Source organism: Vulpes lagopus, chromosome 8 (genome assembly GCF_018345385.1).
Source record: "Vulpes lagopus strain Blue_001 chromosome 8, ASM1834538v1, whole genome shotgun sequence".
NCBI lineage: Eukaryota > Metazoa > Chordata > Mammalia > Carnivora > Canidae > Vulpes > Vulpes lagopus.
This window is the reverse complement of record NC_054831.1, coordinates 133,364,130-133,376,385: the sequence shown is the minus strand read 5'-3', so window position 1 is coordinate 133,376,385 and position 12,256 is coordinate 133,364,130. Positions and strand designations below refer to the sequence as shown.

Genomic DNA, 12,256 nt, shown 5'->3' with positions numbered 1-12,256 from the left:
TGTTCACGTTAGGCCGGCAGGGGCCCTTGAAGCTGCCCCCAGTGTCGTCCGGTCCCATCCTTCCTGTTCTGAGCACTTCCTAAGGTGACCCCGACTTACCTGGTGCTTTGCTGCTTCACTCTGGAATCAGCTACGTCTCCAGGGAGCCCTGATCAGAACCTAGGGGTGCCGGTTGCCAAAGCCTGGCCGAACCTCTGTGCCAGGCTCCTTCCTCGGGTCTGTTCTTCCCACAGCAGCAGGGCCTCCAGGCCAGACGGGGGCTGCGACTGAAGGGGGGGACTGGGATGGACGGGACCTCTGGCGTAGGTGTCACAGCTCAGGTGCCTGGCTGCAGCGGCCCTCACAGCAGCCCCAGAGATCCCGTGCACTTGTCCCAGGGAGGCCACCAACGCCTGGTGTGTCCTGGACTCATGTCCTCGTGTCCCAGATGCATTTACAAGAAGATCGTAGTTATTCCCCAAAGCAAGGAAACCAATAAACGAAGCCAGTGGACTGAAGCCACATTTTTAGTGGAAGTGCATTTAGGAAGTCTGACCTCTGTCCTTGGCACATTTTGTTCTGGGTCTTTATCAAAGTCCACACATGGGTTGTAACGCAGCGGTAGGCAGACGCTGGTGCCTCTGGATTTTGACATTTCATGCTTGTTTCCAAGAGTTGGTATCAAATGCTGAGTTTTCTCTTTGGGGTGATAGAGCATCGTGCCATGTCAACATCCGGGGCCCACGACGTGCCAGGCAGCCTCCTGCACACTGTCCCTTTTTCACATTTAAGTTTTTAAAGTCTTAAACAGACTTCAAGTTTTAGAACAGTTTTAGGTTTGTAGAATATTTGAAAAGCTAGTGCAGAGAGTTCCTGTGTACCCCACGCCCAGTTTCCTCCGTCGTTTACATCTTCTGCTAATTTGTTGCAATAAATGAGGCAATATTGATACCTTACTATTAACTAAAGGCCTTACTCTATTTAGGTTTACTTAGGGTTTTGGGGGGTTTTTTTTATTAGTTTTTTTTTTTTTTTTTTACAAATTTTATTTATTAGAGCCCATGAGTTGAGGGGAGCAAGGTGTAGAGGGAAAAGGAGAGGCACGCACCCGCAGAGCAGGGAGCCCCACGAGATGCTCGACCCCAGGACCCTGGGATCATGACCTGAGCCGAGGCAGACGCTTAACCGACCGAACCACCCAGGTGCCCCAGGTTTATTAACGTTTACCCACCGTATTTTTTACTATTCTAGGCTCCCCCCCAGAATACCACGTTACATTTAATTGTCATGTCTGCTCGGGCTCCTCTGGACTTTTCTGACTTTCCTGTTTTTGATGACCTTGGCAGTTCTGAGGAGCATGGGGCGGCCAGTTGTGTGCAGGATACCCCTCTATTGGAATTTGTCTAATATTTTCCCCTGATTACAGCGGGGTTACGCGTTTGGCGGTATGTGTGTGGGGGGAGACGGCCATTCTCATCACCTCGTAGGAAGGCACATGCTCCCTGTGTGACTACTCGTTGGGCACCGTCACGTTTCGAGGCTCATTTAATCTTCATAAAGACCCTCCAAAGTTGGCGTGACGTGTCCCATTTTCCAGATACGAGGACTAAGGCCGGGAAGGTGGAGTGATGTTATGTTGGGGGTTCCCTGCCAGGAAGGCCTCTGCTTCAAGACTGATGAGCTGCCTCATTGTTTTGCATCTGGCTTGTTTTCAGGTTTTGGGTTATTCTAAATACCACGTCTGCGCACTGCCTTGTTGTGTTCTCCCGGGTTATTTCCTGAGGGTGTGTCCCTGAAGAGGGATTACTGGGTCAAAGGGTGTGAGGTCTTCATTGCCACATGGCTCTTGAGAAACATGGAACCAGTTCACAGGGCATGAACCACTATGTTCCTTTTTACCCACATGCTCTCCAAGACTGAATTTTATTTTTATTTTATTTTATCTTGTTACTTTGTTGTGCTCTTTCCCCCGCCACCCAGCTCACCGCTGGCTGTTGGTAAAACTCAACATCCCTCTCCAAGGACAAACATAAGGCTTCACAGACATCATTTAAAAGAATGTGCCTCCTGTTGAGCTGGTCATATGATTTTTTTATTTATTTTTATTTTTATTTTTAATATTTTTATTTATTTATGATAGTCACACAGAGAGAGGCAGAGACATAGGCAGAGGGAGAAGCAGGCTCCATGCACTGGGAACCCGACGTGGGATTCGATCCCGGGTCTCCAGGATCGCACCCTGGGCCAAAGGCAGGCACCAAACCGCTGCGCCACCCAGGGATCCCTATTTTTATTTTTATTTTTTATGATAGTCATACAGAGAGACAGAGACAGAGACAGAGGGAGAGGGAGGGAGAAGCAGGCTCCATGCACTGGGAGCCCGATGTGGGACTCGATCCCGGGTCTCCAGGATCGCGCCCTGGGCCAAAAGCAGGCGCCAAACCACTGTGCCACCCAGGGATCCCTGGTCATATGATTTTTATCCTTTGTTTTGTTTGTTTGTTTGTTTTTTAAATTTTATTTATTTATTTATTTATGATAGTCACAGAGAGAGAGAGAGAGAGAGGCAGAGACACAGGCAGAGGGAGAAGCAGGCTCCATGCACCGGGAGCCCGATGTGGGATTCGATCCCAGGTCTCCAGGATCGCGCCCTGGGCCAAAGGCAGGCGCCAAACCACTGCGCCACCCAGGGATCCCTGGTCATATGATTTTTATCCTTTGTTTTGTTAATGTAGTGTGTCACATCAGTTGATTTGTTGATGTTGCACTATCCTTGCATCCCTGGAATAAATATTACTTGATCATGTTAAAATAAGTAAATAAATAAGATAAAAGAATGTGCTTCGGGCCAGGGAGCAGTGGCTTGGGTAACAGACAATGGCCACCTAGCAGGAATGAGCCATGGCCTCCCAAGGTGACCACTTCTGCTGGGAGCAGCAGTTACTAGGTGGAGGAAACTGCATTTGTTAAATCAAGACTCCAGAAGGGGTGCCTGGGTGGCTCAGCCAGTTAATCCTTCAGCTCTTAATTACAGCTTAGGTGGTGATCTCAGGGCTGTGAGATCGAACCCTGTGCTGGGTGTGGAGCCTGCTTGAGATGCTCTCTGTCTGCCCTGCCCCTCTCTCTCTCTCTCTTTTTCTCTAAAAAAAAAAAAAGAAGAAAGAATCCAGAATTGTGGCATTTTATATGTGTTCTTCTTTTGACCGTCATTCTGGTTCATTTCCTCTTTAGACACTTTTACCTGCTGATAGTCACTTAGAAGGTACGTGTAAGAGTTTTCCCCAAACTAACCTAGTGTCTACACAGCACTTTCAAACCTCCTGTCTTGTTTATCTTACCGCAGTTGGTTGGCCTTCAGCATTTCAGTTAGGATTCGGGGCTCATGGGTCCCCGAGCTGCTGAAGTCAGAGTGTTCTGGAGGTGACTTAGCTCACTGGCGTTTTCAGAGCAGATTTCTCCAGTCAGGTCTGCACATGGCACAGCATATTCCAGGTCCCTGAGGGGACTTCCTCAGGGATCATCTGGGCTGTGTGTCCCCAGACACACAGGAGGTGATTGGCCCCAGGGTAGACGGATGCCTGCGTGCCATCTCCAGCTTTCTCAGATGACCAGTGGGCCGTGGCTAAATGTCACCATATGCTTGGCCATGACCTGGCCCCGTATTTGATGTGAGAGAGACGCTGGTGTAGAGCGTGGAGGTTTGGAACGAGGAGGTAAAGTTGTGCCTTAAGAGTCAGTGAATCATCACCTCCTGAGCCCCCCAGAGGGGGCTGGCAGGTGGTGGGATGATGACGAGCAGCTGTCCTGCTCGAAGGTAGTCACAAGGGCTCATTCAGGCACATGTAATAGAAAACCCAACTCCCTCGAAAGGCCTCCAAGGCACACTGATTGGCATTGGGTGTGTCCAGTGCAGGGCCCAGCAGAGCCCTCACGATCAGTCACCTATGATCACCCAGCCCTGAGGTCTTCCATGCGAGGTTGCAGGGCGCTCTGGGAGTTCTGGACTCTCTAGGCCGTGGGGGCTACAAGGGAGTGGCAGCAGCCACAAACCAATTACTTCTTTGTTTTTTTTTAAGATGTTATTTATTTATTCACGAGAGACCCGCAGAGAGGCAGAGGGAGAAGGAGGCTCCCTGTGGGGAACCCAAGGCGGGACTCGATCCCCCGGACCCCGGGGTCACGCCCTGGGCCGAAAGCAGACGCTCAATTGCTGGGTCCTCTGGGCATCCTCACAAACCAACTTCTGAGCCAGCAGAAGCCTCCTTGGCTCGGCCAGGAGTGTGTGCCTGTCCTGGTCCCCCCCTGTGCGTGTCGAGTGGGGGCAGGGGCAGGAGTCCGGTGTGCCGCTTCCCAGTTCTCCCACTGCTGTTGCTGCAGCGAGCACCAGGAAGGGAGTCTCTGTGCCCAGGCGTGGGCGCCGATTCTGAAGCCGTCCACTGTGCTCCAGACTGCGGGCCTGACCAGTGTGCTGCCGCCCATCCGTGGGCTGGGGCAGGGCCCTCCTTGCTGAAGTCACTCCTCTGTTTGTTTTTGCAGATTCCAGGTCCAGGAGGAACCTGATGGTAAGTAGCCCTTCCTTGCCCCGCCTCCCCGGCTGTGTGCCCCGAAATCGGACTCCTTTGCCAGCGGATCTGCTGGTTCTGAGAGCCGCTGATGGGTCATAGTCGTCGTCATCGCTCCCCCCCCGCCCCCCCCGCCGCAGTGACCCGGGTGTGGGCTCCCCTGCGATTTCAGCTGGGTCTGCAGCATATGGGGCAGCACGGTGGGGCCTGGGCCAGGGCCTGGAGGAGGATGGGGAGCTCCGCCCCCTCACAGCCTCTGGCTCCTGGCTCATCCTGCAGGGGACTTCCAGAACGGCCTGGCCGACCATGGATTTGGTTTGGGCTGCTTTGGGTGCCAGGTGTGGTCAGAGAAAGGCTGTGTGTTTGCTTCCCCTTCTCCTTCACTCCTCTGTGGTTCTCGTTCTCACAGCTGGGATGGTAAATCCATAGCACGACTCTGAAAACCTAGCATCACGGGGGCGCCTGGGGGGTGCAGTTGGCTAAGCTCCGACTCTTGATTTCAGTCCGGGGGATGATCTCAGGGTTGTGAGACTGAGCCCTGCCTCGGGCTCTGCGCCGAGGGTAGAGCCTGCTCTGTGTCTCTCCTGCCTCTCCTGCTCATGCTCTTTCTTTCTCTTAAAAAAAAAAAAATCACGAAAATTTGCCCACCACGTATGGAACACTCACGATGAGGCAGGCACCTTGCTCCGTGCCTCCCAAAGTTCTCCTAGGTGTCCTTCTGGCACTCCGAGGTCGGTACCGTTGTCCATGTCCCAAAAGGGGAGACAGGCACAGATGCGAGAGGAGGTTCGTTCCACTTTTGGAAAGTAGATGAGTGAACCCTGGTTGGACTTGAACCCCGGGTTGTGTGGCCCGACCTGTTGCCCCCCGCTGGAAGGACCTCTTCACCCGCCTTTTACAGAGAGCTTGCTGTGCGCAGGTGCCTGGCCGTGCTGCCCTGAGCCTATGGTTAGCGGGGAGGGGCCCCCACCCGGCCCCCGGGCTCAGCCTGGCCCCTGCTCGCTGAGCAGCCTCGGTGGAGGGTGGGGTGAGGGCAGGGACGGTGCCCTGTGGGGCTGAGGACGGGGCAGGACAGAGCACTCCGTGTGGCCAGCTCTCAGGTGGGTATGGTTCACCCATATTTTTTTTTCCATTTATCAGTTTTTCCGTGACTTTCTTTGAACTTAAACATTCATACAAGGAGAAAGGTTTCCATCCCTTAATTTTTTTAAATGATAGAACCACAGTATGAGTTCACTTTCAAATTATGGGGGGGTCACATTCAAATATGCTTGGGTCAGATAAGTGGCTGTTACAATGCCAGGAAGTTTCACGAAAAGGCATTTAATGATTTATAAGATAATTAACATTTCTTGGCCGTGGGAGTCAGTATTTTCATAGCAACTTGTTTAAAATGCCACCTTTTGGACTTCAGATTATTCTAAAAGGACAGTCAGGGCTACGTAGACATACTCTGTGATTCACTCGAACCCCATTTAAAGGCTGAAAGTAAATAGTGCACGTTAGAATGTTCCACGAGACCACTTCTTTATTCTTACCTATGAAAGTCAAGAACAAAACCACCATCTTCCTGAAGACGTAGCTACTTTTAGAACACGTTAGCGTAATTGTAGGCGATCGCTGTCCCAGGAGGTCAGGGCTGGTGGGTTGTGGTGGGTCTGGAGCACGGACGTCCAGCGCCAGGTGCCGGGCAGGGTTCGCGTGCTGGCCCGGACACTTCCTAACCAGCCTGAGCCAGTTACTGGATTCTTCTGTGTCTCAGTATCCCGGTCTGTAAAATGGAGAGGGTACTAGTATTAGCAGCTTATGGGGTGGTTGTGAGGATGGACATGTTTGTTAAGGCCACACGGTAAGTACCATATGGGATGCTGGCTACTATCATTCATTCATTCATTCATTTATTTATTTATTCATGAGAGAGAGAGAGAGAGAGAGAGAGAGAGAGGGGCAGACACACAGGCAGAGGGAGAAGCAGGCTCCACGCAGGGAGCCTGACGTGGGACTCAATCCCGGGACTCCGGGACCCCGCCCTGAGCCTCCCCATGCGCCCCCACTGTCGTTATTCAGTACAGGCTAAGAGCAACAGGACTCCTGAAACTCCGCACAGGGCTCGGGCTCTCAAAGCCCAGGAGCCACGGGTGGTGTGAGGCAGCCTGAAGGCAGAGGTGGTGAAACGGGGCTACCCAGGGCGGTGGGGGGCACCTGCATCAGCGCCACGTCCCCTCGCCCACAGCAGCTGGAGAAGAGTATATCGGTGGTCGAGTCGGGCCTGGAAGAGGTGGGCTTAATGAGCTCCCCGGCTGTGGACCCCGGCCCCGACGGGGCGGCCTGCCTGGAGAGCGTGCGGCTGCTGGAAGCCAGCCCGGCCGGCGGTCCCCCGTCCCCCAGGGACCTTCCCGAGCCCCGGCTGACCTCGGAGCACACCAACAACAGGATCGGTGAGTCTGCCGCTTACGGGGTCCTGCTGTGGGCACAGCGGAGGGCGCTGGGGAGGTGGGCCTGGACCCTGGGCCCGAGCAGAACTGGGGACCTGGGGGAGGGGGGGCAGGAAGGGCGTGCGTGGGTTCTGCCGCTGGCCTCGCAAGCAGGAGCAGCTTTGGGGGAGGGAGGTAAGCGCCACGGGGTGTGTTCCTGCAGCGCGGCCCCCGGCTGAGGTCTGTGGGGTCGGAGTAGTGGGGGGCTCTGTGCTCCTGGGCCATCGTGAGCGTTTGTGAGATCCTGGGGGGTGGGGGGGACGAGGGGCTCCCCCTGCCCAGGGTCTGGCGGCCTTGAAGTGAGCAGTGAACAGCGCGCCCGCCCCCAACAAGGCAGCGCTCGGGGGGACAGGAGGGCGTGTGCCAGTGCTCTGTGGCCACGCGGCCTCCCTACCGGGCAGGGGCGCTACGGGCGGGCAGGGGGCCTCTGCAGAGACCCCAGGAGCCCTGCCCCGCCCGGCCCGGCCGCCCCCAGGGTCTCCCTGCCTCCTCTCCCACTGCGCTCCCCCCGGGGACACCCGGAGTGTTGCCACCAAAATCACGGCTGTCCGTTCTGCGCCCCTGCTCAGGCCCCGGGGTTCCTGTCACCCTCAGGATGACTTCCGGGATTCTTACTCGGTTGTTCCGACTGGTCGCGGCCGCCACTGCCCCACCAGACCCCCCTGCCTCCTGACCCCTCCTGTCTGCGCCTCCTGTTCACTGGCAGTTTCCAGAGTTCGGGGAGCCCTCTCCCCCTTCCGAGCGCCTCTGTGGGTGCTGCTGCCTCACCCGGGACAGCCAGCTCCTCCTTTGAATCTAGTCCATCTCTGGTGTCCTGTGGCCCTTGCTCACTTGCCTCCTCCTCCAGGAAGTCTTCCTGGCCCTCTCCAGTCTCCTGTCTAGACCAGATGCTGTGCTCTCCCAGGCCTCTGGCCTCAGTACCCTCAGCACCCAGCAGTGGGACTGTGTGTACCCCCCCCCCCCCCCCCCCCCCCCGCTGGCTGTGAGCTCCGTGGCTGTCTTCTCTGGAGCGTTAACCCTTGCTGGGATGATACCAGAGGAGCGTTGTAATTGTCCTGCACGTTTCTACCGCAGGCGCAGGCGTTGGTGGATAGAACTCCCTGGGGCAGAGTCTTTCGTCTGAAACCAAAAGTTTTGGCATTGGAGCTTTCTGCAAGTTTTATTTACAAAGAGTTTCATTTGGGGGAAATACCACCAAAGGCATCTCCTTTAAATGTCCTAAGAAATCCTGCTTCAGGCATTTGAGTCCGTGCTGAGTGCAGTGCAGGAGCTGTGGGGCAGCTGGAGGGAGGTGCTGGGCTCCCAGGGGTGCTGCGGGGTGGGCGTCCTGCTCAGTGGCCCGTTAGCCTCGCTGGCAGGTGGGGTGCTCGGGGGAGACGGCCTTGGGGGTTCTCTCGGGGGCCTTTTGTCCTGACACCATCCCAGAGGAGCACCCTGCCCCTCTGAACCTGCCCAGTGCCCCGGGGGGACCAAACTACGGCCTGAGCCTTATCCCTCTGCCCCTGGGCACCAGGTAGGGGAGCCCCTCACCTCCCACCCGTGGAGATAACTACTCCTGGATTCCAGAGCCCTGGGTGGGGGAGAAGGTTCCAGCAGCTCCTGGAAGACGCTCCACTCCTCTCCCAGATTTGACGGGGGGGGGGGGGGGGCTGTGATGAGGGTCAGAGTAAGAGCAGTCAGGCCCTGGGAATGTGAGGTGGCAGGAGACGCCCCGGCTTTGGCTTCTTGTACCTGACCACCCACCTCCCCTTCTCTCCGCCCCGCTGCCTGTGCCTCGCCCTCTCCAGCCCCGTCTGGCTGCTCTGTGCCCTCTGTCACCACCCCTGGCTCCCGCCTCTCCCTGGCCCCTCTCTGCTCAGGCTCCCTGGCCGCATGCCCTCCCCTGAGGCCCTGCTCCCTCTTTTGGGGTGTGTGTGGGCGCCCTGCGCACAGCTTGCCACACTCACAGTTTTTTTCCCATCCTTGCTATTTTGAACACTTCCCTCTTCCCTAAAGATATAAAAACCCAAACAGAAGAGCCAGCATTATGCAATGGGGTCGAGGGGAGCAGGACCCCCAGGGTGTTCCTGAACCAGAGAGGTATAACTGGGTTACCCAGAGAGGCAGGACCCCAGCCCTCAACTCCACCCCAGCTTTCAAGTTCCCTCTTGAGCTTCCTCATTCCCACTCCAGAGAGTCCCAGGGCCAAGCCACTGGGAGCTGGGACCCCGCGCTGAGCTCGAGGCCGTCAGAAGCTGGGCTGGCTCCTCACTTCCCGGCTTCTTGGGCAGCTTACTTGGCTCCCCCAGAGCCTCCCTGCACCCCTTCCCAGCAGATGGTGCTGAGGCCCGCAGGGGACCTGCCTCCCTTCATCCAGGCGTCACACCCGCCGCCCTGCTGGTGCTGCCAGGGCCGAGGTTTCTGAGACTGCGGTCAGGTGTCTGGGTTGACCTGAACCGAAGTTCCCAGGGGCTCGGGACCCCCGTACGAACACCGGGAGCACCTCGGGCAAACCAGAGCACGGGCCACCCGGGCTTCTGATCTAGGCACAGGACAGGACTGGAAAGGGCAGCCGGGCAGGCGGGAGCGTCTCCTGAGGTTCCTGCCGACTACCTGGGCAGGCCCGTTAACCTCTCGGGGCTCCAGGTTCGTGATGTGCCCACAGGGACCGGGGTGTGAGCACTCAGCCTGGCCACCGTGGTGCTCATGGGGGGGTCTGCACCCCCGCTTTCTCTCCCCCCGGGCTCGCTCTCTCTCCCAGCACTGCTCCCTCCTCTGCCCCATCCCCAGCTGTCCATCCATCCAGATCCATCGGTCCAGGTAGATAGGGAGCCTCTCCCGGGAGTGGGCCATCCCTCACTCTCAGCATGTGGTTTCCAGCTGTTTTCTTTCTTTGAGCCTCAGGACGCCCCTGAGGTTGGTGGGGGTGGCTGTGCATCTGAGAGGGTGTGTCATTTGCCCGAAGCCATGCAGTAGGGGTGACACAGTGGGACCTCGGACCCCCCTCCGCCTGCCTGCTCTGTCCAGCGAGGGCTCCGGCCCTCCCCTCACCCGTCCATTTGCCTTGCAGAGAAGATCTACATCATGAAGGCTGACACCGTGATTGTGGGGACCGTCACGACCGAGGGGCCTGAGGGCCGCAGCCTGGTGGGGCCGGCAGGGCCTGAATTCGAGGAGGATCTGGAAGTGGACCATGCCCCCCACTTCCCGGAGCAGGAGACAGAACCACCTCTGGGCAGCTGTGGGGACGTCATGTTCTCAGTAGAAGAGGAAGGAAAAGAGGCCCCCTTGCCCATGACCGTCTCTGAGAAATGAAGCCTGGCCTGGGTTGGGGCTGAGAGGACAGAGGGGTGCCCCCTGGGAGGCCAGGGTGGCATCCGTGGCACCGGGTGGGGGACAGAGGCCCATGTGGCCCCAACTGAGGTTCCAACATCCAGGGGTAGAGCCACCAGGAGCCAGGGGGTCCTGGGGTCTCTAGTCATGTCCCCAGCCTGGACCCTGGGGGAGCCTGGGCTTTTGCAGGAGGGACCATCTGGGGCTGGGGCTGCAGCTGCGGCCAGCCAGCGGGCACTGGCACCTGGTCTCCTGCCACTGCTGGGAAGATGCCCCCAGAGCCCTGTGTGCCAAACACACCACCAGGGCCAGGGCCGAGAGGCACGGGCCTCAGCGCCTGCCCCTCTCACCTGGGCCACGGGATCGATGCCCCCTGACCCTGCTGCCCTGCCGCTGGCCCCCAGTCACTGGAGGCCTGGAATGTGGGCGTGAACCAGCGCCATCGGTGGCTTCTCCTGAGTCCACAGGGAAGTTGGGGCTGAGGCATCATTGGCTGCCCCGTGTTGGCCACAGCTGCGGTGCTGCACTGGGTGCCCCGGGTCGGGGTGAGGCCCAGGCCGGCCCCCAGTGCTCCCCCATTCTGTGGCCTCCAGCTCACCATGGGGCCCAGGGTCGACTGGCTTGACTCATGGCATCCCCACCAGCCCCCTGGGGAGGCGTCTTGGGACCCGGATGCATGCAGACCCTCAGCAGCTGCAGGACCTGCCCCCACGGTGGGGGAGCCCTGGCCTTTTCTGGGGCCCTGCCGGCTCCGTGGCACCCCCTCTGCATCCCCAGATTTGCCATGTGCACAGCCCAGGGCCCAGCCCTGCCACCGGGGCAACGCGGCTTCGCCTTGCCCTTCGGCCTTAGTCTGGATTCTCAGAAGAGCAAGTGCTCCCGTGTGGACCTGAGGCCTCCTCGCATTTCACACCAAGGAGGAAAGCGGTGTGACGTGGGGCTGCCGGCCCGCGTAGGGACGGCGCGGACACGGCCCGGGAGCAGCCTGCGCCACCGGACGTGGGCCCGGGCTGTGAGGGGCGGGATGAAGCGCCCCTCCCTCCAAAGTCCCCTCCTGGAACTTCTGATCCTCTGAAGCTTGATCCTCGGAAAACTTGGAAGGCCCCTTAAGGACCCGATGGTTTCAGGACGCTCTGAGGTTGAGACTGAACATGTGGGCACGAAGGCTCCGGGCCTGCCTCCCCGTGGGGCAGGCTCCCTGGTCCCCCACCGACCGGGGCGGCAGCGTCTGAACTCTGTGCGCCCAGTCGGGGTGAGGCCCCCTCAGCCCTGCAAGGGCCAAGTGCCACCCTCCGTGCTCCCGGCCCTCCCCCGTTCTGTGGCCCCCACGGTGGGCAGGGGGCTCAGCGTCGGCTGGCCTGGCTCTCGGCGTCCCCGCCTGCTCCCTCTGTGGGCGGCCTCCCAGGGCCGAGGTGTGCAGAGCCTGCTGCCTGCCCGCGGCCTTGGCACCGCTGGGGGACATTGAAAATAAAGCCTGTTGTGCCGTACGGCTCCGCGCGGCCTGGGCAGCAAGGACGGTCCGTAGCCGCGGTGGTGCCGGGTTGGCCTGAGCGCGTCCTGAAGCCCTGGGCTGGGGCCTGAGCTGGGAGGGCCCAGCCTGCGTCCCCTCCCCCGCCTGGGGCTCCCCGTGGGGTGGGGGAAGGCGGCGGATGGGGACTGGGGACACCCCCCAGCCTGTCCCCACACCAGCAGCAAAGCCGGCCGTTCAGCAGGGTCCCCGGGAGCTGTGGCCTTCGGAGGAAACTCCTGGGCAGCAAGGCCGGGGCCGCTGCCCAAGGTGGAACGAGGCCGAGACCCTGAAGGCCCGGCCCCGGGAGCTGCGTCGTCGGGCGTCGTCGGGCTGAACCCAAATGGGCACCTGTGCAGGGACAGGAGCTGCCGGGTTGTAGGTCCCGGGGGGGCTCTCTCCCCGCACGCGGTGGGGGTGGG

At 58.8% G+C, this 12,256-nt stretch overlaps 1 protein-coding gene across 3 annotated transcripts in view; it reads left to right on the top strand.

The window, feature by feature from the left end:
* Nucleotides 1-11,543, top strand: part of TNFRSF8 (TNF receptor superfamily member 8) — a 43,254-nt gene extending 31,711 nt beyond the window's left edge. For 2 of the 3 annotated variants that reach the window (XM_041768188.1, XM_041768187.1), the window contains 3 exons: nucleotides 4,516-4,541; nucleotides 6,775-6,979; nucleotides 10,065-11,543. In XM_041768188.1, the coding sequence (XP_041624122.1) occupies nucleotides 4,516-4,541; nucleotides 6,775-6,979; nucleotides 10,065-10,309 (476 nt within the window). In that variant the 3' untranslated portion in view covers nucleotides 10,310-11,543. The remainder of the gene's footprint in view (nucleotides 1-4,515; nucleotides 4,542-6,774; nucleotides 6,980-10,064) is intronic. The other variant, XM_041768185.1, reaches the window with a different exon arrangement.
* The last annotated feature ends 713 nt before the right edge of the window (nucleotides 11,544-12,256 follow it).